We start from the raw sequence: 26,994 nt of genomic DNA on the forward strand, positions 1-26,994 counted from the left end.
GTTTGGTTAGTGATAAACAACAATCCAAAGATAACCTGTACAGCAGTTGTTTATTTTGTCACCCGTCATTATTGTGCTTGAAAGCACACACTCCCCTTGTTAAAATAATTTCCTTCCACAACCACGTCAGGAAGCGAGGTAATGGCGGACAACGAGAATCCCTTGTGGTCACATGATATGAAACCCTATAATTTGAAGTGAAATTGCCATTTAAGTAAAATGGTTGCTTTTAATTTTGTCAATGGAGATTGTTATTTGCTCGAAGGCAAACTGAAAGAAATAGAAATAAATAAAAAAAAAAACTACCATCACTACTACTACTAACAATAATCATACTAATTATTATTATTATTAGTATGTATTATCATTATTATTATAGTTTTATATAAATTTTGATTACATCAAGATGAAAATGTGCTTCGAATAAACAGCAGTTTCACTTGTGTCAGTACTGGGTCTATATTCAGCAGGCGGTGTCGGTGGAACTGAGCTGAACAGTGAGCTGGCTTCAAAGACCACATTGCTGGCCAGCCAATTTCATAAGCTCCTTCAATCATGGCCGACAAAAGTATGATCTTTTTCTTTAGAAAATGTCCCAATTGTGGATTATATTTGTAAATATATGCAAAAGTCAAACCTTTAGTTTTGATAGATAAAGTTATGCGTTGTCAAGTTTGCTCAGCAACAGGAGACTTGCTTTGTGATGCAACAGTAAACACTGGAACAGCAGCTGGTGGCGGCAGCCAATAATCCTCCATAGACAAGGCTGTCTCATTTGGGTTTGTTTTATACAACGGTTACGAGGGACCACACCTTCACGGGCTACATCCTCCGGATGGAAGGATTTGGCCCCGGGATTGGGACACAGCCATGAGGGCAGGTTCGGGAGGAAGTATCAGTGGAGCCACAGTTGCAGCAGAGTCTTTCTTCAGACTGTGTTCATCAGCTAAACCTTCCCTGGTCTAAACCTTAGATGTAGATTCAGCACAGGGCGGTAGAGTCTGTGTCTGATGTTTGCTGCTGCTCAGAGGTGGTGGCAGAAGCTTCACCCATGGGTGTCAAATGAGCTGTCACTTTAGGGCTCTGGGGCTCTGTCTATTTTTGATCTTGATCCTGTTCCCCAGGATATTATGTGGGTACGTCTATCTGATCTCTGTTAGGATGGACAGGCCCATGTCATCCCTGATGAAGTAAGAGACGGTGGCCCAGAGGGAGAGCACTGGAAACATGATCCAAAGTGGCCTTTGTAAACCCAGCAGACAGCTTGCTAAGCTGCTGGGAAGGCATGTTTAAGAGGGCATGAGAAGGAAGCACCCAGGGGCCCTGCAGGACTTAAAGAACGACCTCTATCACCACGTCCTGTGGAGACAGCTCAGTCTGTGACTAGTAGCTCTTACCTGAGATTTGTAGCTTTTAGTGAGCCAGCAGAGCCCAATCATATGTTGGCGTATCAAACAACACTTTTAAATTAAGTGAAATCACAATATGCATTAGCTTTAGACAGTTTTTTTTACTTAAAATAATTGAGGTCTAACTGCAGTAAACACAAAAACTCTCTGACCTATAGTAATGGGTCTGTAGATCCAAGTGCCTTCCTTCATACAAGAAGCTCCATGTTTGCTTTCTGTGTATCACAATACAGAACAATACAGCTGCCAAGTTTCACTAATGCAGAATTGACAATAGACACAAGAGCAAGTCGAATGTGGCTGATCATCCGGCACAAAGGAACAAAGTCTGTTCATAGTGAAGACGGTCTGAGGAAGACTCCTCTTGGTGAGTCACAGACCAACTGTTCAAGAACAGAACTCCTGATGTCACACATTCTGCTGCTGGTCACCAAGGAAACGCTTTTAATTAACCACAAACTGTAAAAACCACCTTTAAAACACTGCTGTTAAATGATGCATACATAATAAAGTAAATGAAATTATAAGCTAAATCTGTTGCCATATTGCAGTTAAGGACAAAGGCTGCTGAGGGTCTCCTTTTAACAAATCCCATGAAAACACTAAAACTAAATGTCCTGCATTTCCTGGAAGGGCATGACCAGTTTTCTGAAATCATAACATGTGTTGTGGTTGATCTGGCCTGAAAATACTGTCAGCTGGAGGCTATGCTGCATCTGAAACTGATTCCTCTCTGAATCAATGACATGATCAGAGATGATCTTGGCTTTAGAGATGTAATGTCTAAACTATGATGCATCAAACTTTTATTTAGGGGATGCTGGCATAGTGACTAATCAAAGGAGATCCTGCAGGCCAGCGGAAAAGAGCAAAACCATCATCAATCTACTCCTATGAAGCATAATATATAAGACATATGGCATAATTTATCTTTCAGTATGTTAAAGAAGCCATTCAACTCTCCAAATATGTTTTTCTCATTGCATTCTTTTCTGGACACGGATATAATGCACCCTTGTATAATTTAGCATTATAACTTGCTGAACTGCCCACGATATAAGGTTAAATTTCACCTGTCTTAAAATATAAACAAGCTGCAGTCAGTTTTACTCTCATAAAATAGTGTCTTTGTATCATCTTGCCGTGAAGGAAACATTCACATTAAATTAAATCACACATATGTTCTTCTTTTGATCTGGGGAAGTTCAATCGATATTTGTGAACTCCCCCTCAAAGCCAGAATGCAAGGAAGCATAAAGCTTGTGATGTTATCAAGCATGTGTGTGCGTCCTTGTGTGTGTTTGTGGTGGAGGTGGGTGAGGGGAAGGGGGTTTGAGCTCCCGTGGCAACATATTTTGTGGACTTTAAGAAATATTTTTTTGGGCTTTATTACACCCACATGTCTTTAGAAAACACCTTGGGCATTTTCAGTGTCTGCTCAAACTCTTCCCAGCCAGCTGTTGATGGGGCTGCTCCACATATTGTCTCCTGATTACATCATAAATATTTTAACTAACTCTATTTGTGACATGTGTGTAGGTGTGTGTCTATGCAACAGTATGATTCAACATCAAGGCCAGCACATCCGCTAACTTTAGGATCGAATTTGCTTTTATACAGCACTCTCCTGTGTCTCCGCTATATGAGGACTTTCTTGTTGATGTGTGTATTATGCAAGCATTAAGAATACTTAACACTCTTCACACAATATTTCATAATGTGAACTCATAATCAGAGTCAGTTAGGAGATCTCTAATCCTTCAGGGGAGTCTGGGCATGCAGGATCCAGCCTGATAGTGGATCATTATAAGGTTCATATACTGTGACGTTCTCCAGTCAGCAGTAATCAGATGTAGTATTTGTCTCTGTATTATGTTAATGTTGTCCTTTGCAACACAAAGTGCTTCTTTTATTCATTCCACTGCAGCCTGCCTGCATACACCATGGCACACTTCATCTATCATTTAGATAATGGTGATGCGTGGTTGCCGTCTGTGTGTGTAATGTGCATGTTTTCCTGCAAGAGCAGGAGACAGAGAGGAAGCACCTACAGCAAACACACTTTTCCTGCTTTTCCTGTTCAATGGATTCCACACTGTGTGTGTTGAAGCGTCTTTAGGCTGGCTTATCCACACTGAGATGATGTGGGTGCGTTATCCCTCTGTCTCTGCTGGGGATGCCGCCCAGCCGGCCGGCAGAGTGTAAATCTCCTCGGCCTATAATGGCTCAGCTTATCTGACCTGATTAATGGTCAAACATAGAAGACACCGTTTTAGACGAGAAGAAGATGCATAGGGAGTGGACATTCCACTGAATCTTCACGGGTTTTTCTTGTCCTTTGGCCTCCACGGCTCCGTTTGTCTTTCATCACTACCCCACCCCCGCCCTGACTTCTGCTACTTCCAAGGGGCCAAATAAGCAACAAAAGGTGTGGGGTAAAGTAAGCAACAAATGGTGTGTGTTGTGTGTATACAAGTGTAAGTGTATTTGTTTATGTGCGTGTCCTGTGCAGCAGTGGCATGGCAGGGGATCCTGTCCAGTCGGTCCCGTCCATCCCAGCCCAACTCTTGACAGGAGTCATGGGGAGAGGTGGGGTTAAAGGTCAAAACTCAGGGACAAGGGGTCACAGAAACACAGCAGGGGGTCAGTAATGATAACCCTGGCCTGATCTAAACTGCAGACCAAGCACCAGGTTGTGCTGTCCATCAGCATCCCGGACCCCTGATGAGCACAAACACAGACACACATACACACACACACACGTGCGTACGTACATCTTCCCGTGCCCGTGTACGAGCAGGCAAACTGGTTGTATTTCATTGCGTTGTCTAAACACAGGATATAGAACAAGCTGTTTGTGAGGAAAATGGCTGAGATGTGCTTAGGGGTTAGAGTCAGGAGAGAAGTGATTTTAGACAGGAGGCTTTTAAGGCGAAGGAAATATAATGGAGAAAATGAGCAACAGAGCGGGAAAGAGAGAAGGGACAAGCATACATATATATACAGACAGTCTTTATATGTCCCCAGTGGAGCCACGAAAAGTCCCTCCATTTTCTCTCCCATTCACCCCTCATTGAAATAATGTACCATGACTGCTTGGTGATATTCTTTCGGTGGTTAGGCGGGCCGGTGCATCTCTGTTCTATATAAGGGGAAGGCCACGAGGCAGTAAACAGAGGCAGCTTGTCGTCGTACACCCTTCTTCTCTCTAGATTTCCTGTGTAGCCAGCTGGGTAAGCTTGATCCTTCTTGACAGCTGTCACTCTCCATCTCAGTGTAGCATCGTGGACTCTGACACACACTGACTTCCTCACCAAAATACTGCTGCAGCTGAGCATACGCTGTCTCACCTCCAGGAGATTGCCTTAGTAAAATACATGCAGCAAATGCCAAAGATGTTTTCGTTCTTGCTGTCTAGTTGCTTTGGTAAATCCAGTGGAAGCCCCTCCATTTTTTTTTTCTGTATGACAACACAGAGAAACTGATGAACTGTTAACAGAGACGCTTTATGCAGTTTGTGACTTGTTTAAACATGGGTGCTTACACAGTCTTGAAAAAAAAAACAATACCTGAGAATATATCTGACAAATCACATTCAGCACTGTGGGATGATCTCTTAATGGTGCTTACACCTGACAGGATTAAGGTTAGGAGGTATGCTGCCTATCACCAACATTCATGCTCCTTGGCGTGGGCTCTTATTCTGCATATCTGTTATTTTTTGCTCTCACATCCTACACATATTACACCCCATCCATCCATCGAATAACCCCCCAGGAGTGCTCTTTTCAGCATTTGCATCCAATGCAACACCGCCTTTTCCAAGTCAGTGTCTTCTCCACTTATTTGCCCTTGTGAGAGTTGAAGGTCAAGTTTGAAATCCTCAGCCGGGTTGCAGAAGATCACAAGATCCTCCCCTGCCCCACATTTGCGAGGATGTAAACACTCCTAACATATGTGCAAACATGCACTCCCACGCAGGTACTCAGTGGTTTTAATTTAAGTGAGCTCAAGAGCAGAGAAAACATGCCCAAGTGTAAGTCTGCGCACAGTAAAATAAATATAAATACTGGCAGGCTTGTAGCTTGATTTAAGTGCAGTAACAGTAATCTGATTAGGGGAGAAAAAAAAGTTAAATGTCATGTTTTCAAGTTCACATAAAAAAATTACCATAATCAAATCACAGCCACTTGGAAAGAAAAGGCAGTTGCATTTGTCGGTGGAGCGCTTGAGAAAGACAAAAGGCGTTTTGATCATCAGATTATAGAGATGCAAATAACTCACACATTTCTTTCTCGCAATTACATGAATTTTTGGTGAGAAACTAAAAACTGTTCCCGTCTGGTAACCTCCCTCTGTAAAACCTTATGGAAATATTTTAATTACAAGCAAGAGACATGGTGCAGGGTTTTCCTTTTGCAACCATTATGGACTCTCCCACATACTTGCCATCAGTTAAGGACAAAGGAAACATTGTTTTATTGGGTTAAAAATCGCCTAATGTAGCTGAAATAATGATTTGTATTGTTGGCCAATTTCAAATGTTGCGGGATAAATGCTGGGATAAAAGAAACTGCTCAACAAATGGTTTATTATTTTATATCCCAAAGTTCTAGAGGGTTCTGTAAAAAGGTGTCAAATCAAATTATGTTGTTTCATGTTTTTCAAAGAATAGATTACCATACAAAGCAAAAAGCTTGAAGTGGATTCACGTAGAAAATCAGCAGTGGATTGACTCAGAGTTGCTGTCACTGATGTTACCTTTTAGAGTTTTAAGTAGCTAATCAGGAAGCCTTAACGGATTTTATTTTCAAAGTCAGGTTAGCACCGGCGGAGCAGCGTGGTCTGGGATAAGGAGATTTAACCACCAACCCCCACCCATCCAACCCCCCCTCCGACATGAGTGAATATGGCCTAGTGTTTATTAGAGTGCCAGTGTAATATATGACTTTCTGCTTGCTTTGCAAATCTATCCAGGCTGCCTCTGCTACTTCTCCTCTGGATATTTCATTCAGAGAGGGTTAGCAGGCACAGCGTTATTGTCGCTGGTTATTGCCTTTCGTTTATTACAGAGGAGTTTGTTTAGAGTGGAGGGGCAGTGGGAGGGCGGCAGGCGGGGGAGGTGGCTGGTGGGTAAGAGGGCAGTGGGGAGTTTCTTTTAGAGGGAGGGCTGCTTCACGCGGCTGTACAAGTGAATGGTAACCATTGGTTACAGCTCAACCCGTCACTGTTAGATGAAGCTGATATATTCATTTATTCATCTCAATTAGTCCGCTCCGTGCATCTCCAAACGCAGACACTCATCCCTCCTCGCCTGTGCTCCATGCTTATCGTATGAGAATATTTTATCCTACGTGCAAGGCCTTTCCCTCTCTATCGCTTCTTCCGTGCCACCCCTTGCTCCCACTTCTCCAACCACCCTTTTCTCCGTCCATTATTCTGTTCTCATGTTTGGAAGTATTTTGTGTGTGTGTTTGCTGTGGGAAGTCTGTGTTCAAGTCATTTCTGTTAACTGATAGCTTAGATCTCCTCTCAGCACAGAGACCACGAGAGACCACAGAGCTAACTCTGCGAAACAACAACACCGTTGATTTTTGTTTTCGTTTTACTTCTCCCGACTAACACAAACTCATTTGCTGAATGACTCTAGTCTCTATGAGCGATTTTCAATTATTGAAAGCAGCTTCCTGGTTTCTTTAATTCCATCCGGCATGCAGAAACCATCTCTGTGGTTTTGCAGCCCTAAAATAGCTTCAGGCAAAAGGAGAGGAGACATCTTACGACTGCTGGAAAGATGCAAGTTTGGAGAATAGTCTGAAGTGATTAGGAAAAGTAAATGTAGGACAAGAGAAGATGAGCATCATTGTCCATAAGGCAAATTATATTGGACAATGGTGTATCGCTTTATAAAAAAAAATATGAGCACAGGATAAAACAATGACAGCCCATAATCTAAAACATTCTGGAAATGCATATTTCCCTCTCCATCTGAGATGTCTGAGGTTGTTTGCCCTCTGCTTTGCCAACAACACATATTCTCAGTGTCTTTCTTCTCTGGCCAATAGCTAAGCTCAAATCACAGCTCTCTGTCTGTCAGACTGAGCTCCCGCTCCCTCTCCACCAACCTTAAAACAGTGGTTTGTCTTTTCCAAGGCACACTCTGAAATGGCTTTGTTTTCCGACAGCCATTCAGTGGCACCCTTAGCCTGGGCCTGCCAAGAAGTCCGCCTCCCCGAGCTGGAGCCCGGGCTTGTTTACACAAACTCATCGGAGAAATATGGATGTATAATTATAGAGGTTGTTAGTTTTAATGTCGCATCCTCGCTATGGAAACCACTGCATGCTTGGTCAGCTACGCTGAGGGGTGGCTGATGAAACCCTGACCGGGGATGGCGTGAACATTTCTGTGGAAAACGTTTTGGGGGAGCAAGAGAGAAAAAGGAGCTTCTTGATGGAATCGAATCAGTACCGAGCTAAGCAAACAAACATGAATCACAAGGCGGTGATAGAGATTGCTGTGGTTGTCCAACGCATAAATACAGAGTCTAAATACTGCTCTACAGGCCAGGACCAAGCCCGTTTCTGTGAATTCAGCTCAGTGGCAAAATGTCCATGTTCCATTCCAGCACAACCACAGGCACACAAACACAGTAACAGGAGCAGACAAACACACAAGAGGCGTGTGTGCACACAAACACAAGCATAAATAAGCATAGAGCCACATAAGCAGATTCAAATGTATAACTATATCTATATCTATATATATATATTTATATATATATATATATATATATATATATATATCTCATACTCAGATCCAAATGGATGCTCAAAAAACCGCTTCATGCTCCTCTCTGCACAGATTTTCTGGCGTAATAGAAGCTGCTTGATGCATTGTGCATTTGTTAATGCACATTCAAGAGAACTGTTGCTCAGCTGAGCACAAGATACTCTCAGTCAGCAGTCCCATGGGTATAATGTGTGTGCTGTAAGTTTGTTCGTGTGTGCAATGATGGATGCATAAGGAGAAGCGTCATGGCTTCAAATAAATGCGCGTTGCATTTGAGTTCAGGCTGTGCTGCCTCTCGGAAAGTTGATGATTTTGTAGATGACAACGGAACAATTTTTACCTCCCGCTCCAAACCCGCAGGTCCAATTTTTCTTGTTCTCTCTCTGCTCCTTCTCTCCCTTTTTTCTCCTGCAACTTAATCTTTTTCTCCCTCTGCCTTTCCATTCCACCTATTTTCCCTCCTCCTTAGATCTAACTCTTCCCACCCCCCTTCCTTCCCATTCCTCTGTTCTCTTGCACAGTGACAGATCCTTCAGGAAATTGTTTCGAGTCTGCCAGACATTTTTGTGTTGTAGCTGTTTATTTGTGCTGGGGGCACAGGGGTCCGGAGCCTCGGTCTTGCTCAGCTCTTGTACTAGAGGTTAAGCTCCCGAACTCTCCCAAAAAACACTGATCCTCGATCAGCGTGGCCTTACCATGTAACCGATACCAGGGATGAGGATAAAGGAGCACCAGAGAGGATGTAATCAGTGTGTGTGTGTATGTGTGTGCACGTTTGTATATGTGCGTCAGCTGCTGGCTTTGTGTGTATTAGGATGTAATCAGCAGCATTTTCTCTGTGGTCTGCTGTGCACTCTGATTGGGGTTTTGGCGAATAACAGGGGAAGGGAGGAAGAGTGTGTTTCTTTTCCTGCTTCTTGTGTTGCAGCCTGGCCTCAGAGCTTGGCGAAAGCTTCTCTGTGGTTTGGAGCTTTGCTCGGAGCGCTGGCACTTTACACATCAGCCACATCAGGCCGCTCGATCTGTTTCGTATCTGTGTGTCTCTGTGTCACCGTGCCTCTCTCAGTATCTGTGTGTGTGTGTGTGTGGGTGGGTGCATCAGAGCTGCACTGACTTAGGTCCCATGTTGGCTGCAGTCAGGTTTGTTCAGTCAGCTCTCTGTTAGCAGGTACACAGGATTCCCTGGGGGTTTTGGCATACGGTCTCACACACACGTGCAGCTTCACACCTGTGCACCATCCTCCCCTCTCTCTAGAACTCTGTCTCTTTCTATGTCTTGTCTCTTGCAAAATTTTGTTTTTTTGCAGGCAACAGATGGGCTGACATCCACTCACTCCTCTTTAACAAGTGAAGTCTGCCTCTTGCTCTGTCTCTGACATTTGTCTCTCTCTCTGTCAATCTTACCGTCTTTACTGCCTGTCTGTGCTGTAATCTCTGAAGTGTTAAAACGTTTATTCAACCACTCACTCACACGGCATTTATCTAGCAAAAATCCTCAACATCCCCTCATACCTGTGTTCCAGATGTGAGGTTTTGTAGCGTTTCTGTTCAGGACGCGTTCAGTTCCATTTGTTCCATTTGCCTTCACACACTTTCTTTGCTACTACCACATCACATCCCTGTACTGTTCCCTATCATTTACCTAAAGTAGCCAACCTCACTGAGCTTGTTTAGCAACACTTATTTGAGAGTGGAAGTGTTAAGCCCATGGTAAGAGTTATTGTTTGTTTGTTTGTTCGAGTCCCATCTTTGATATGTGTTATTGTGCAGAGGAACACACGGCTGGCTTGGTTGTCATAACTCTCTTCTGCAGGCCAGATTGAAAAGGTCAGTGAAAATGGAGCTCCGCAGAGAGATGAATGGACTCAGTGTAGGAGCTCCACACAGGCACAAGCGAGCCCCACACACATATACACACATCTAAACACATTTGCATAAACGCACAGAGAGAGAGAGAGAGAGAATGAGAGAGAGGGGGAGACGCACACACACACACACATACACACACACAGACTACAGTTCCTCTGAGAACATTTTTACATGCATGAGCATGAGTCCTCTGAGGACATATCGGCCTCCGCTGTTCATGTTCGTTAACTTGTTCCAGGGCTCTGGCTCTGATTTCCCTTTGGGGGGAGTTTGCTCACAGATTAGCTCTTTAGTCAGTGTAGATTTCTGGAGCCTCGTGGCCTTTGACATGCCACAACTATCTCCCACCACATTCCGATCCCTCCCAGCGCTGCTTTTATCAGGCAGAACAGGCTGATTTGTGGCTCGTGGACCCTGAGATTGAGCGGGGCAACTCCTCTCAAGAGTCCAGAGTCCTGTATCACCTTTGTTGATGACCACAAAGGCCAGAGAGAAGACGGAAAGGATCAGTTTTGTCATCTGCAGGGATTTAGTGCTTGAACCACAGTTCACCTCATGTGATTATCAGTGCAAATGAAGCAAGACGAAAACATCAATGAGCCTCCTGCTGGGGAACAAACTCACCAAGAGACTCGGTTGGCATCTGTCAGCTGATTACACATGTAACCTGACAATACCAACACCACCCACTAATGTGGATGTTTTTGAGGAAAACTACTGGGAGTTATAATCGGCTAAGTTTAATACAAAGGCATTTCTAAAGAAACTACCGTAATTTTCAGATTTTAAGCCGCTGCTTTTTTCACATGCTTTGAACCCTGAGGCTTAAACAACTTTGCGGCTAATTTATGGATTTTTATGGGTAACAAGCTTCATGTCGCCAATACATTTAGCATCACATCAGACCAATGAAATTACCGAACAGGTCAGAGTGGACCAATGAAATTGTTTGAATTAAATTAAACGCACCCACGCTAAATTCTTCAGATCAGTCATTTATTTTGCGCTTCATGCACACACCCTTATCATGGAAAACACACGAAGCAATGCATATGATGCAGCTCTCAAGTTAAAGGCGATCATTCTGGCAAAAAGGTGAAATCTTTCTGTGTAACATAATTCCTGCCATATGCCATTTCCTCCCATATTTCCGACACCTGCGGCCTGTATAGGCACAAAACTGCTTTTCTCTTTAAATTTAGCGGGTGGGACTTATATTCAGGTGCGCTCTATATTCTGGAAATTACGGTATAATGGGATCATCGGAGCCCTTGTTCTTGTTTTCTGTCCTGACAACATGTAATTTTGCAGGTTTTATTGCAATGAGAAGGAGCTCAGAAGACTATAGTTTGTTTATTCATGGTGTTAGTGAGAGAATTCTCACCTTTAGAATAACTGAAGGGTGGAGAATCAATAATGGTCCCAAGAAAATTGAGATGTAACCATTATTTTGACGATGACGAAAGAAGATATGGATAGAAATAGACAACACATATTTCCGCTACACAAAAATTATATTCTTCAGGCCTTTTGAAATGAGGACATTCTGAGATAAAACAGACTTTAATGAGTACTCAGGGGTCACGAGTTTCTGGGGTCACAAGTCAAAAAGGTTGAAAATCATGAACACAAATCTTTCAAGTTGGCTTGCTGCAAAGCTTCATGTCTAAGGCTGTACTTCCTGTGTAGTAGCTGGGTCACAGTAAGAGAAAACCCAGTGATTTACTTTTTATTAACATGATTTGTAATAACTAGGAAACACATAATTTCATAAAATAAAAGTAGATACATGCATAAATCCAATCTAAAATTTAGATTAAAAAATATTTCATCCATCTTTTTGCATGCAAACGAATCGTTTTATCTGCTGTCTGTGTGATACATTGAATTATTTATCCTTATTTAGACATTAATGGAGAGATTCTTTTTTAGCCGTTTCATAGTTGAATTTTCAGGGCTGTTACTCTTAATATGCTCAAGAGATACCTATCTTTTTTCTCAGTTTCTCTTGGCATTCTCCCCAACACTCTCCAGTAGAAAATTATGGTTAATAGGGAATGAAAATTGAATAATATGCTTCATTTCTTTGTCTAGAATTCCCCAGAATGATCTCAACTCTGGGCACGGCCAAAGGGTATGTCTGGGCGAGGGCCTGTCTGGCTCTTAATTTGAAGTAGCAGCAGAAAATGATCAGTCAATTCAACAGAAAAAATTGAGAAATGAGTGTAGATAGGAAACTGGCGAAAGAATACAGGAGTAGAAGAAGTCATGTTGACTGACTGTGGATTAATGGGCTGCTGGTCGATGAGCTTGGGCATCTTGCCCAATATCTTCAGTGGTAAGAGAAACACAGGGCCAGTGATGGCATTAATGAAAGACTAGAGTGTAAGACCCCTTTGTTTTTACTTTAAGGGTGAAACCCTGTGTACTCAGTGTTCACTGCACACAATAGCTCACAAACAAGCCTTATGCGCGCACAGACACACACACACACACACACACACATTGGTTAAGAGTGAGATAAAGAGTAACTCTGCTACTCCCACATGTACAATATTAACCTTTAGCTTTAGCGCGTATGTGCGCTTCAGCATGTGTTGCATCTCCTTTAACCTTTAGCCAATTGGAATAGGAAGGTGAAATGCCACTTTTTTCTCTCTGACCCAGTTTTCTGCCCGCTTATTTCTCTGAACACGCAACATTTCAGCTGCTATTAGTCAAATGATGCACTGTCTGAGAGGAGAGTTCAGAGGAGTGTGTGTGTGTGTGTGTGTGTGTGCTGGGTGTTTTTGCATCTGCGTAGCTTTCAGGGCATGTTTGTTCACCTGTTAGTTTTGTGTATTCGAGGGTGTTAATGTGTGTGGGCCCATTAGGGTTGTGCCAGTTTTTAAAAATAATTGTCTAGTTGATTGCACATGACATTTACAGCAAACAAACAAAAATAACAGTTAAAAAAAAAAAAAACACCTGAAAGGTTCATATGCCTCTTTGTGGTCGTGCCCGTGCATTTAGATATACACGTCTTTTGGTGAGCTGAGGCAGAAAAGAGTGACTCAGGGCCAGGCAACTTCTTCAGGCTGTTTTTCCCCCAATCCACATGGTTTGTGTAAAATTGCTGAGGTTTTCTGCGGCTGCAGCTCAGTGATATCGGTGAAAAGAGCCATTACAGCCAATTAGCTACTCTGTCATTAGGGAGGGTTGTGTGGGCCACTGGCAACTTGTCCACACAACAGAATACATTATAGCTGGTAAAGCTGAAAAAGCTAATATCTAAAAATGTTCCATACTGAAAACAACAGAGTCACGCTAGGCTTGAATTTCACGGTCAAAGGGTGGCTATGAAATAAACATTGAATGCTTCGACTGCTGTCTTTGCTTCTCATAACTTTAATACTATATGCAACAGCTTATAGTATTATATAAGATATAAGCCACTGACCCTCCCTCAGTTTACTCTGTTTTATTGTGACAATCGACCCCACTCATAATTCTGCGATCTGCTCTCCCCCAGTGCACACCTGTCAGATTATGTGGGTTTCGGCTTAGAGTCGTGCATGTACATTTTGAGCAGGCCTTCTTCGTTTTGTGAATGTTTATTTGTGTTTCAGTGCGTGTATGTGTGGTAGGGAGAGAGTTTGTTGGGGGGGGCAGTTCGTGCAGGAGAATGGTTCAGGATGCGATGTGCTCTAAGATGAGTCTGTCTACATCTGTCATGTTGGAGTGCGCTCAGTCTGTTCATGTTTGAGACAGATGACTTGCTCTGCTCCCCAAGGTCCTCCTGTTATTCTGCATCCTTTATCTCCTACTGATCCGACAGAAGGCCTGCACCATGTGTGTACTTTTGTTTTTGTGTTTAGGCGTGGCTGTGTGTCTATGTGAAAATTATCCATGAGTGCATCCTGTCTTATGTGTTCCCTTGTGCTCACACATACAGGACAATGTCATTCTGTGTTCTTACTTGTGCGCGAGGACACACAAGGAAGTTTTGTGTTGTGGACAAGATCACAGGGTTTTTGCATCATGCTGATTTGGGAAATGGGGAGCAGAAAGTGCAGTGGTGTAAAAGCTCTGCCCGTTGGATTTACCAAAGATGTGACACGCAGGTGCCCACAGCTAAATGATGCAGAAGCGCTCTGTGTCTGCAGGCTGTTAGTATGGTACAGAGACGCACACACTCGCAGACACACACACTGACACTTTGGGAGTTGCTGACAGGTCCTCTGCAGAGGTTAAAAGCTGTCATGAGTAGTCTTGAGGCACAGGCCCAGCGTTGCAGGCCATAGAAGTCCATAATGACCAACCTTTGGCTGAGTAATCTGTGCCTGGCTGGAACCATACATGCACAACTGCAATAAAAATCACCAAGGACAATTCACATCAGCAAACATTTGTACACAGTCGGACATACAAATTCACATTCATGTACATATCATTCCAACCATATCAACATGCGCAAATACGCACAAATGCATACATACAGACATACACACCTTGACAAAGAGTAGCTCAGATGCACACAGATACACTGTAGCCAAAATGCTGATAAGAGACTCAGAGGAAACTCAGGGGACAATGTAACAGAAATGTTGAGGTGAGTGTGGGTGAGAGGGAAGCAAGCAGGCAGCCACACACATACTGACACACACACACACACACAAAAATCCAACACACGCATCTGCTTCCTCTGCTTCACAAAGAGAAATCACCTCCCACTTCTTCTCTTTTCCAAACTGAGCTCTCCTCCACTCAACTCCTTACTTCATCACCTCCTTCCATATTCTCTCACTGACATATGTATGCATACACAGACAGTCCTATCCACCATCCTACACACTTACCCACACACACGCACACACAAGGAAGCACACTTCAGACAGATCAAGTCTCACTCCTCCCCGGCTTGCACACGCTCTCGTCTTCAAAAAAGAAGGAATCTCCCGCTTCTTCTCCTGCCTCTCCTTGCCCAACACTCCGCTTTCCATTTATTCTCTGAACACCTCAACCCCCCAACCGCACACACACACACTTCACCACTTCACTTCCCTCCCTTACCCCCCAGCATCACCACCCCTCCTCACCCCACCCTATGCTATCCCATAGTGCTCTCTGCTGGGAGGATTTAGAGGTACCCTGTAATTTTGGTGCCAGAGGAGCTCTTAAATCCTGCCTGATCTTCTGGCTACACAGGCAGCCAATGTGTGTGTGTGCATGTGTGAATATGTATTTGTGTACGTGGATGCACATGTCCCTGTGTGCTTCAGTGTGTGTTCGCTTTGCAGTTCCAAGTGCTTACATGTCTTGTATTTTTTTCCTCACGACCAGACCTATTTGTGTGTGTGCAACTGTGCATACTGTTGCTTTTTTGCTAATATGTGTGTGCGTGTGTAAATGCAAGTGCATGTGTGCGTCTGAGGAAGAAGAGTAGTGTAATCAGTACACAGGAGAGGAGCTCCCCCTCTGGCTGTATACTGAAGCAGTGAGCTGAGCAACAGTTGTGTGCACTGGGCCGTTAACCGTCTTAAACCTTGACACCAATGCAGCTACCGTCACAGCGTACACGCAGCAGAGCAGCTCCTGAGAACAGGCAGCACACAGCGATGTCAGAGCAGCTACAAGATGATGCTTTGCAAAAACAAAATTAGGACAGGAACCCCCCCCCCCTCACCATTACGCGACATAATGATTAGGAAATCAGCCCTGTCCATGCAAATTACTCAAATTCACATTGCTTTTTAAACTAAATTTAATATTGGATTTTCAAAATAGCACAAAAAATGTGCAGCAAGAGTTGATGATAGAGCTTCTTTTTTTTTTTTATAATGTCTGAGCTCTGCTATCGAGGAGAAACAGCAGGAGAAAACACTGGCCCTGCTGAGTGCACCCAATTCATCTGAGATGATATGAAAAGTCTGAATGAATTTTCTGTGCCGACGCCAAATCTGCGGAGGAGGCTACGTGGGAGAGATGGCAAGTTAGGGGTTGGAGGTTGATTACAGATTTCCATTTCTATTTCTAGGACAAAGAAATGGAAGGCTGATGGGCTGGGACATCTATTTAGATCCATTTCATTCTACCATAATCAGGCTTTAGCCATGCCCTAATACTCTGGATTAGAAAAGGTTCAAAGTGCAAACATCAAGATCCCTCAGTATTATTCCAGTCTGCCAACCTCACTCTGTATGTGTTTGCATGTGTGTGTGTTCACGTGTATGCCTGCTTGCATGCCAGATCTGTTGGGGAGGGTTATCTCTGGAATCAAGCCCATAAACCTAATCTAACCCTCTCTGTGCTCACTCAGGAGTGAAATATTTTGTGCAAATAGGCTCCCTCTTCCTTCTCTCCACTTTGACTCTTGTTCGCTAATGTAAACAAAAGCTGAGATAGGAATAGAAATCGCAAGTATGAGAAATAGCCATTTCTATTGTTATGCTGTGTTTGAGGCAGACACACATCTGACCGGTTGCATTCAGCTCAACAAATAATAGATGGTGGTGTTTCTCCTTGATGCTAAGTGTGAGTGCCTGTTGGTGTATTTAGCTTTTTTTATTATCACTTTTATTTTATTATTTCTGATTCCTGTGACAACCCAGTCCCTGCTTGGCTCGTCTGAGTGGAAGTCTGAATGCTGGGGAGAATGGAGGATGGAGGATGGAGGGGCGGGGGCGCCGTGTGTGAAAGGTAGCCAATGAATGTCACCTCTCATCCACTTTCTCATTAAACAACCTGCTCTCTGTCTGTCACACCGGCTGTGTCTATCCCCTCATTCAGTGCTTTGGGCAGATGTGGTGCATGTGAGCACGTGCACGAATGCATAGACACTCGGGCGCATGCACACGTACGTGGATACATCCACACACAAGCCCATTGCACTGTATGAAAGCAAAACCCTCCTGGGCTGGACAGGAATAATAAGCAGCAGATGATTCATGATGGAGATGGGGAATGTATTCAGCAGGACCACCTGAGTGACCTCATTTAGCAGACCTGAGAATAAATATAGACCACCGCATCGGGCTCTAGCCTTAGCTTGTGTCGTCTCGGCCAGTCAGCACCGCATCTCTCACACATCTCCCACTCTTCTCCTCGCAGCACCTCCGGGAGCAGACTTTCCTCTCTCCCCTGAATGTCCTTGTGAAATCTGTGTGCATTTGTGTAAATGGAAATGTGTGCATTTATAAATGCATTTTAACGTGTTAGCGGTGTTGCTATGTGTGGAGTATTAGATGGAGCTGTAGTTGCAGGCCAGCTATTTCCCATGTAGGGCTTTCTCTTGGCTGATACATTTGTACTGTAGATATTTCCCAACATCAACATTTGGCACCTGGTTTCTCTTATGACTTCAGCAGCTGTAGATCTTTTGTTCTCTTGCTAGTCACTCTGCGGCCAATGATCCACACCCACAACCGGGGCCTTAAATCACACACCAAAAAAACCCCTTCTTGGAGCCGACCGCTTTATTTTAAAAAAACGTGACATTCCTTCATGCAATGACCTGTTCTTTGGGTATCCTGGACCCCTAACACGGATCTTGTCTGCTCCCCTAAATCATTAGCAGCAAACATGAAGCTTCTTTGTTCTGGTTTCTCTTGTTGCTTTTATCCCCTTGTGTTTTTATCTCCACCGAGACATACAGGAAGACCCAATTCCCAGTTTCCTCTTTCCAAAACACAACATGACCGTCAGCCTTTTAATATCTGGAAATCCAGATTTGGATTAACGTCAGTATGCTGGGATGAAACAAGAGAGAGGGTTAGAGGGAGAGAAAAGATTGAGGTAGATAAAGAGGAGCTAGAGTGAGGGAGAGGCTTATAAACCAAAGAAAAAAGAAAAAAGAAAAGCCGGCCGTGTGTCATTGTTGTAGGGTTAGTGAGTTTGAGAACCTTGGTTGGCAATCATCTTGTTTTTGAGTGAACTCTGACATGATAGATGTAAATACGCCGACAGCAGAGAATGACAACCACAGGAGCTCATAGCATTTTACCGTCTGGAGGACTTTTTCTTCTGTGCACTCAACAGTTGCTCCTGTAGTTGATTTCCATCTTGAGCAGTTCTTAAAAGATGGCTTCACAGAAGGAAATGTGGTTAAAATTGGACACAGTTAATCGGATTATGAATTTCCAGCGGTACAGTGGGGGCCTTGAATTATTTGACGTTTTAAATGTCCTGAATACAAACAACATATAAAATGATCATCTCTTTATAAATCCAGCTCTCTTTCAGTTTTTTAGCCTAAACAGAATCCTCCGAGGGCCAACTTATCATCATGGCACATCAGTAATGCAGTGAGCCTGTTCAGCCAGCCTGAAGGAATAGTTAATTTAGATGACAGAAGCAAGTTAACACTGAGAAGATTTGCTCCCCCTGAGTGGATAAAATTCATAGCATGACGCTTACTCTTAGTCAGATTATTCAGCGCCTTTGAGCTCGATCTTCAAAGAGCTAATTTTTGTATAACCTTGCCCTGGAAATTTGAAAAATTGAAAGAAGAGGAGAAATTGAGTGGAAAATGGCAGGATGAGGTTAGCACGTGTGGCAGCGGCTGGGCTGTTCTGGCTGAGTTTCAGTGGGCCTTTAAGACGGGAAACAAGCAGTTCACCTCTCTGTCTTTGAATGTTCTCTTTAGCAGAGACATGCTCCCTCCATAGACTTTACATAAATCAGAAGACTCACTTAGCCTTGAGTGTTCATTCACATTAATGTGCCACGTAAATTTTAAATCTTTGTTTCTGCACTCCACTCGGCTCTACTGTCCCCTTGTGTACATATATATACACACACACACACACACACATACCTTTGTATATATATTTCATTGTTCAGTTCACTCACTCATGTTGAGTCTAGAGCAGGGGAATTTGCCAAAGAGCTCCCGACACGATGTTATCACAATCATTCTCACAAATTATCACGTCTTCTAGCCGCACTAACAAAATTTTGTGGTGCCCTTTGTAATTTGGAGCTGGAGAATGATCTGATAATGTAACATAATATTAGTGCAATTCATTATTTAGTTTTCTCCAATTTCACCAGAGTACAAAGCAGAAATCCCACAGGGCAACAAAATGTCAGCATTAATAACGCTTAGGAATGACAAGGCATGAATCAACTAGATGAGCTTTGCCATAGCGCGGTACGACATCAGCTTATGGCAGGAAAACGCATGTAGAGGCATTGATACATCTTGCCAGAGACACAACTTACTGAACTTTTGAAGCATATAGCTTGGACCTGCCCAAATCCACCCCTGCCCCCTTAGATCTGTGGTTGAGTCTGCCTCATTGTGTCATCATTAGATGAGCACCCACTCCAAGACTATCTCATCATAATGAGGGTGCCATCTGAAGCAATCACCCAGGGAGGTGGTCATTGAGTTAAGAGGGAAGGAAGAGGAGGGGTAGAGCCAGATAGCACAGATAAAAAAAAATCACTGAAGTGAATGAAAAAACAGAGAGAAAGAGGTACAGAGAGACCAAGATGGATAATGTGAGGAAGAGAAACAAAAGCATTTCAGAGGAAGGGAGAAGTTAAACCAGCAGAAGCGGAGATGGAGAACATTTGGGGAATTCCAAAATTAGAGCTGCCATTGCATGCGCCCACACAGACGCACAGCCACACACACACACACACACACACACACACACTTACACAAACATACATAGACACACACACACACACACACACAACTGGCTTGTGCTTAGCCGCTCAGTGTAAAGGTCAGAGTCACACTCTGTCTCCCTAGGTCATTATCATGGGCCCTAAAATAGACAGCCAATTGTGTCACAGTGTCTGAAGTGAATGTGACATTGAATAAACAACCCTCGACCCTGAGCTCCTCACTCAAGTCAAAGCAACACTCACTTTCAAACAAATGGAGAGGGGCTGACACACACGCACACACTTTAATATTTAAATCTACACACACACACTCATGCAGTAACATTAAGGGAGACATTTAGCTCTCAGCACTACCAGCAAGTAATGACACATGTGGCTCTGAGGGAGTAAGCTGCTCGAGGACTTGGCAAGCAGCTGGAACTCTTGCTGGCATGTCTCACTGCTAAACTATGCGCAGACCAAAAACACATACACACACTCTTTCTCTTTCTCACACACACACCCAGACACACACAGGTTTGTCCATGTTCCTCCCCTATACCTTAGCCCCAATTCTCCCTCAGTAGCCCCTGCTGTTGTTCCATTCATTTGACTTCATTTTATTGTGTTAATGAAAGATACCGTTGAGAGAAGCTGCCAGTTGATTGAGGGTGAGAACGGCTAATCACTGGAACAGCTAATCAGTACTTGTCGTAAATATTGATTAGTTCTTTAGGTTATGGACATCCTCATTAACCAGTGTGTCATCTTCTCTCCACCCCTTCCTCCTGCCTTCCTTCTCCTCACCCTCCACCACTTCTCATCCTCCACCTTCTGCTCTCTCTATGTCTCATCCTCCAGCAACCTCCAATGGAACAGTCGAAGGCCTCGAGAACCGAGAGGGAGGCGTGTGCAAGAATCGGGCCATGAAAGTCATCATGAAAGTCGGGCAAGGTAAATGTGGGATCACCTCATATGTACAACACAATCCAGCACTGCTGCCTCAAAGCCATGTTTCACTTTGGTGTGACATTTTCATTTATCGCCATGTGTGCGTAGCGTGACTGTCCGCCACCGGTCTCTGACGGGACCCACTCTCTATAACTGTGAAGTTGTGTTGTGAAATGAACAGGACAGTTTTCAATTTCTTTTATGACTGTCTTAGTGGTATTACCCAGAGCTGGGTGCTGAAGTGACATTATTGTTGCATCATACTGACAATCTAATCTTTGAATAACATAACCAAATTATGCTATCAAAATGATCAAATCCAAGAAAAATGTGAAATGCAAACAAAAAAATTATATGTAATTTTTTGTGTATTTGCAGTGTTATTCTGTTTACTAAATATTTGAATCTAAAGCTTAAAGGTGATATTTTGTAAACAGCTAAGAAATGCATTTCCACACAGTGTTTTTTTTTTTTCCAGACGGGAGTATTATAAATCAAATTATAAGAAAAAAATTTCAGCAACAATGACTTCCTTTGTGATGAATAAATGGTTTAGAAATAAGTAATTGATTACACAGTTACATTGCATTAGTCATATTTACTGATATATTATTATACACCTAAACAGAGTGGGCCAGTCTTTAATTAAACATTTATACATGTGTACACATGTATTTGTTCAGAGTACAGTATTTAGATCAGTTTCACAAAGAAACCAATCTCTTTCTCTCTCTCGTTCACTCTTGTGTGTGTGCGTGTGCACGTGTGATGTGTGTGTATGTATATACATATATATGGAGGAGCACACACAATTTTACATTCACGCATATACATACACATTTATGTAAGATTTGTGTGTGTCATAAATGTGTTTTCAAAAAGAAGGTCTAGTTTTAAATTTCACTTTTAGAACAGCAGCATGGCTTTAGTTTGGCTGATGTGGTGTATATACTCTGCATGATGATAGAGACTTTTCTTTGCATCCAAATGTCTTTGAGGTAACTGTCCCTTTAATGTCTCTAGTTATACCAGGTCATTGCAGGCAAAGTTACAAATCAATAAGCGGCAGTGCTTTATGGACTGCACTATTGGATTTACAGGATTTTTGCTTCAAAGTGATGAAGTGCCCTGATTTATTGGGTATAAGTTTACCATGAAAGAACTTTCCCATCTGGATGGTTTCTCAATTAAATCATGATATATCTGTTATGCATGCTGTAGATTGTTACCACATTTCCGAGCTCTAATAACTATATACGGTAGTTTTGAATAAATCTTCTCATGTACAAAAGCAGTTTGTGCAAATAATGTAGAAAATGGGATCACCAAGAAATAACAGCCAAATAAAAAAATTACACTGAAGAATGACTCCACTTAATCTTATGATCTTCTTCAGCTTTTTCTCAACTCATTTCTTATACAGCCATCATAGAGTGAAAATGTGTTTGAAATCACAATGTAAGAATACAGTTTGGGTAAGTCATCTAAAAATGCTGGAAGTAAACAAGATAGCTTTGTTTAGATATCCTTGGACACAACATTTGGTTTGCATTATACATTTCACTTTTAGACGCACTTTTGCTCAATATGTGTATGTCTATATCCTGACTTTGACAGGGTACAGTACACAGATGTGTTACTCTGTAAACAATCCCCTCTTCCTTAGTGTGGTTGTTTTGACCGAAACAGACACTAACCACCATCTCAGAGGAACATCTGTCCGCCATGATGATCTTATTCAGCTTAGCAGCGAGATCTCAACATGTCAGGAATAAACTGCCTTGCTGAAAAGTCCGCAGAGAGAGAAAGACAGAGAGAGCGATCGAGAGAGAGAGAGAGGAAAAAAAAGAGGAGTTCATGTGCATATGCGTGTGTGTGTGTGTGTGTATGTATGCATGCTTGTGTGTGTGTGTTTTGGCCTGCATGTTGACAGCAGTGTATCCTGGCAGTCGGCGGGAGAATAGAAGCTAACAAGCTGCTGATGCTAGCAAGGTTTGAGTCTGAAGAAATTCAGCAGATACGGAGGAAAAATACCCAGAACCATCTCAGAAGCAGGCAGGCATCACATTATCTCCCCATGTAGGTCAATTAGAGCAATCTGACAGGGTTGCAACAGCATTGCCAGATGACAACAGGTCTGCATGAGTGCAGCCAACACAGACTTTTACTTTTAAACGATTACCTGAGAGTGAAAAAAAAAAAAAAAACAACTCTCTGGGCATGTAAATGAAATTTGAAAAGGAAAAGTCTAATTCGAGGAAAGTTCTAGGAAAGTTGCTCTCGTCTTGCGTCTGCTCTTTGTGGCTGCTGGCTGTTTCTTAACCTCGCCAAAGCCATGCACTCATTTCCCAAAACGGTCTGAAGTGAGCTGTCACTCATACTGGATGTGCCCTAAAAACCTTGTTAGAAGAGATGCTGCTGGCCCAGCTGCTACTACTTTTAAGTCTATTTCTGTGAGTGGAATTTTTGATGCATAATGTGCCCATCCAACCCAGTAACTATTTGAAGAATAAGCCATGAAAAATTAGAGCATTGACAGAGACTTTGGTTTGACTGCTGTGAACCATTTTTGCGGATTGTTTTTCCCTGAGAACATTAAGAAGGCACTGTTATGACTGCAGCTAATGGTTGTTTTCATTAACGCTGAATCTGCCAATCATTGCAATTAATGTGTGAAAATATTGAAAAATTACTATTAGAAATTCACTGAGCCCGTGGTGACAAATTTAAATTACTTATTTCACCACACAAACAAGCAAATTTACCGAAACAGTGTACGTAAGTATAACTTTGACTGCTTGAGTATTTGTATCCACATTAATTAACGTCTTCTGCTTTAAAAATTTATTTTTACATGTCAGATAAATATTGATCAGCTGATCATTTCCATGCATAAAAGCAATTTAATTAGATGTCTTTTAAACTTTTCATTGACTCCAATAGTGCTGAAAGGATTTTCTGGAAAATTGCCTAAAGAGTTGACTGAAAATTAATTTGATTGCCATTCATATGATGGTCATTTCTCAAAAATAAATAAATAAACAAATAAGTGGATCATTTATGGTTGTAGTTTGTGAAAACTGAGAATTTGCTTCTCTCTTCGTATTGAATAAAATAGAACATATTTGGCTTTTGGACTGTTCGTACACTCACTGTTCTCTGACATTTAAGAGAATTTACTGAGGGAAAACCCTCCAAATCTGATCAGTGATGGAGATAATCATTATTTACAGCATTACACTCAACCTTCTGCAGTTACGCTAGATGTTGTTTCAACAAACACAAGAAAACCTGGGCTCCGCTTGGCAGGAATCCAAGATGCTATTGTGTTTAGGCCACATTTCCTCTGTCTCTGCATTTGAATGCCAACACTTTTCTCGAGCCAAGTCCCCAAGATCCTCCCATATGTCCACTCTTATTCCTTTGCACTTTGCACCATGGACTAGATTTCGTTGACTCATCCCACTGTGCAATATGCACACATTCTTTTAATGTTACATTTGCATTTTCCTGTTGAGACACTCTCAGATTAAATCACGTTGAATCATCCGTTTGTGGGAAGCTATGTGCCCTGACACGCTGTTATCTAATTGTGCTTTAAATGCCTTATGTTCCGTCTTTTGTCTTTATATGAAACGTGAAGTAAAAAGGAAGAAAAATTGAATGAACAGGAAATATGTGGAGCCCATATTTTATACATCTATCACGGTTCAACGCTTTCTTTCCCCTCCACCACATCATGTCATAGCACTCATTAGAAATATGTTGACTCACTGCCTTGCACGCATCTCTGCCCCCCCACCCTACACTGTGGTTTTCTCTCTCTCTCTCCCTTTTCAACATATCTCTCTCTGGTGTCGCTCGATCACTGTCTCCCTCACTCCTGCTCCTCCACCGCCCCCCCGCCCTCTCCCTCCTTCTGGTGGGTTGGCAGTTCTGAGGTAGTTGCTGTCTGCATAGCTAAGGGAAATGTCAGCAGTACACACAGAAAAATGGGTCAGAACATTACAACGCTCCCCGCACATGCTCAGTGGTTGACACACAGTGCTGGAGTTATATGCATGGAGTGAATCAGATCGCCGTGTCCTCTCATATCCTCTGCCATGCGTGAATGTTCCCACTTCTCACTCCTGTCTTTTCTCATCAATTATTGACGATGCACAACAGCTCATGGCTATGTTCACCACCACTGCAATCAGTATGGTGCAACTTGGTGATGGTCTGGACATTGCTTTGTTAATGGTGATGATACGTTCACCAACCTAAAAAATAAAAAATAAATATATACAATTGAAAAAAGGAAAAAGAGGTGAACTCTACCATGAAGTTATTTTCCATTCCTTCTTTGTTTTTCCTGATGTTTTTCGTCTGTTGTTCAATCTGCCAGACTTCCCATACCCAAATCATTTTCCTCTAAAAGTCTAAGCCAAAATGGGGTAGAGATAGAAAATAAACTGCCAACCTGACAGGCCCTTTTCACTCTCACACACACACACACACACACACATATACGCATATTCAAGACCACACACATGCCACACAAACCTGCCACAAGAGAGTCAAATGTAAATTGCCTCCCCACACGCCCCACTCTCTATTTCTCACGCACGCCTTAAGCAGGCCTTTGGGCAGATGCAGATAAGCGAACCATCTGATAGTGTACTGTGGATACCATCTGACTGGCTTCTGTAATAGTTTCTAACAGTGCTCCGTCTGCCGGCCATGCCCTCGTAAAAGCCACGCCAAAGACCCACCAGTATTTACCGCACAAAGACTTCAAAGTGCGTGTGCTGAAATCACAACAGACAGACAGATAAACTGTCTGTTTCCTTTGCCTTCCCCTCAGAGCTTATGCAACCCCCTCCTCTCCTCTCTCCTCCTTGTCTCCCCTCCTCTCCGCTTCCTGTTCCCCGGTTTTCTGCTCTTCAGAAGTGTGCTTCATCCAGGCAGGAGCTAAAGCCAGAGCAATAAATAAGGCATATTATGGCCTTTTAACGTGATGAATAATGTAAAAACAATAAAAAGTTAATATATAACTACTTTACCCTCATTCTGCCATGCCTAAGTATATTGTAAGTGTACACTTGGTGTGTGCTTATGTGTGTGCACGTGTGTCTGTGTGGGTGTGGGTGTCTTATGCTCCCATGAAAGTGTCAGTGTTGGAAATGCCTGTCTGAGTGTTTGCTGAAGGAGCTGCTGATGTAAATGTGGGCTCAGTTTTTACGACAGGACAGGGATACTGGCGTGTTTCACAGGCGTTTGCTAACTTGTCCTTCCTTTTTTGTGCTTTCATCTTCACTTCTGAGATTCTTTCAACACATGCAAAGATAACCTTCCCTGTGTATAAAAGATGTATCAAAAGATAATAAAAAATAATCCTTGCCGATGCAGAGGAACGAGTCATTGTAATTCAGTAGGCGTTGCTTGCCAAGGCTGAATTTCTGTGTGTTTCTTGTTTCCCACAGTCCCGAACGCGGCGAACCCTGTGGCGCCGGAGGCTCCAGAAGACAATGCCATACCGGAGTCCAGTCCCAGTCCGCCTGACCAGGGTGGACCCGAGATGCCAGGAAACCCTGGTGAGCAGATTGACAGACCCTAAGACTCTTTTCAGATGCATCCTAGTTTCTCAAGTGCAAATATTTTACTGAGATAAAGGTTTTTGAAAACTAAAAAAATGCCTTCACAGCCTCAAGGGTTCTGCTAAAAATTAATCACGTTTAGCCTCAGAAAAAAAAAAAAAAATCATAGTTGACTCTTCAAAAGAGTGTACTCTCTCACATGGTTCTCTCACGCTGCAGGCATTCCTTTGATTGCTGGGGGTCAACATGCTGAAATAGGTGTAGAACTACTGTTGAGCAGAGTAAAGTAATACTCACCAAAATGCAGCGTGCAATTAAACAACAGAGAACCACACCCAAAACAATTACAGCTCACCCTGAGTCACTTCACTTATTCATACTTTACACAAAGGCTGTGCTGCACCCAAGGAGACTCAAAGACATACTTCTTTATTATATATCTTTTCACACCTCATTAGAATTGCAGATCAATGAAGATTAAAAGCAGAGATAATTGAAGAAGTCATTTGAGCCTCCTCAGATGCTCTGGGCCCTCCTTGTTTCCTGTTTTCACCAGCACCTTTCATAGCTGCTTCCCATAGGAGGACCCACTTTCTTCTTCTCTTTTTTTAAGATCATTCCCTACACTAACTTTTTGACTTACTCCACAACTTTGTATCCCACAAACTTCCTCAAGTGCAGGCTGTTCTGTCTGTCCCAATGTGATAAGCTGTCCTCATTTAATAATTGCTTATTTGACATTAGTTACTCTATAAAAAGATTTCCTAATGTCACTTTTTCCTATTCTGGAGCTTTCACCTGT

At 42.7% G+C, this 26,994-nt stretch overlaps 1 protein-coding gene across 1 annotated transcript in view; it reads left to right on the top strand.

Moving 5' to 3' along the window:
- Nucleotides 1–26,994, top strand: part of efnb1 (ephrin-B1) — a 58,653-nt gene that overhangs the window by 26,991 nt on the left and 4,668 nt on the right. Inside the window, exons 3-4 of the mRNA XM_029512072.1 lie at nucleotides 20,524–20,616; nucleotides 26,079–26,189. Of these exons, the coding sequence (XP_029367932.1) occupies nucleotides 20,524–20,616; nucleotides 26,079–26,189 (204 nt within the window). The remainder of the gene's footprint in view (nucleotides 1–20,523; nucleotides 20,617–26,078; nucleotides 26,190–26,994) is intronic.

This window comes from Echeneis naucrates, chromosome 10 (assembly GCF_900963305.1).
Source record: "Echeneis naucrates chromosome 10, fEcheNa1.1, whole genome shotgun sequence".
NCBI classification, from domain to species: Eukaryota; Metazoa; Chordata; class Actinopteri; order Carangiformes; family Echeneidae; genus Echeneis; species Echeneis naucrates.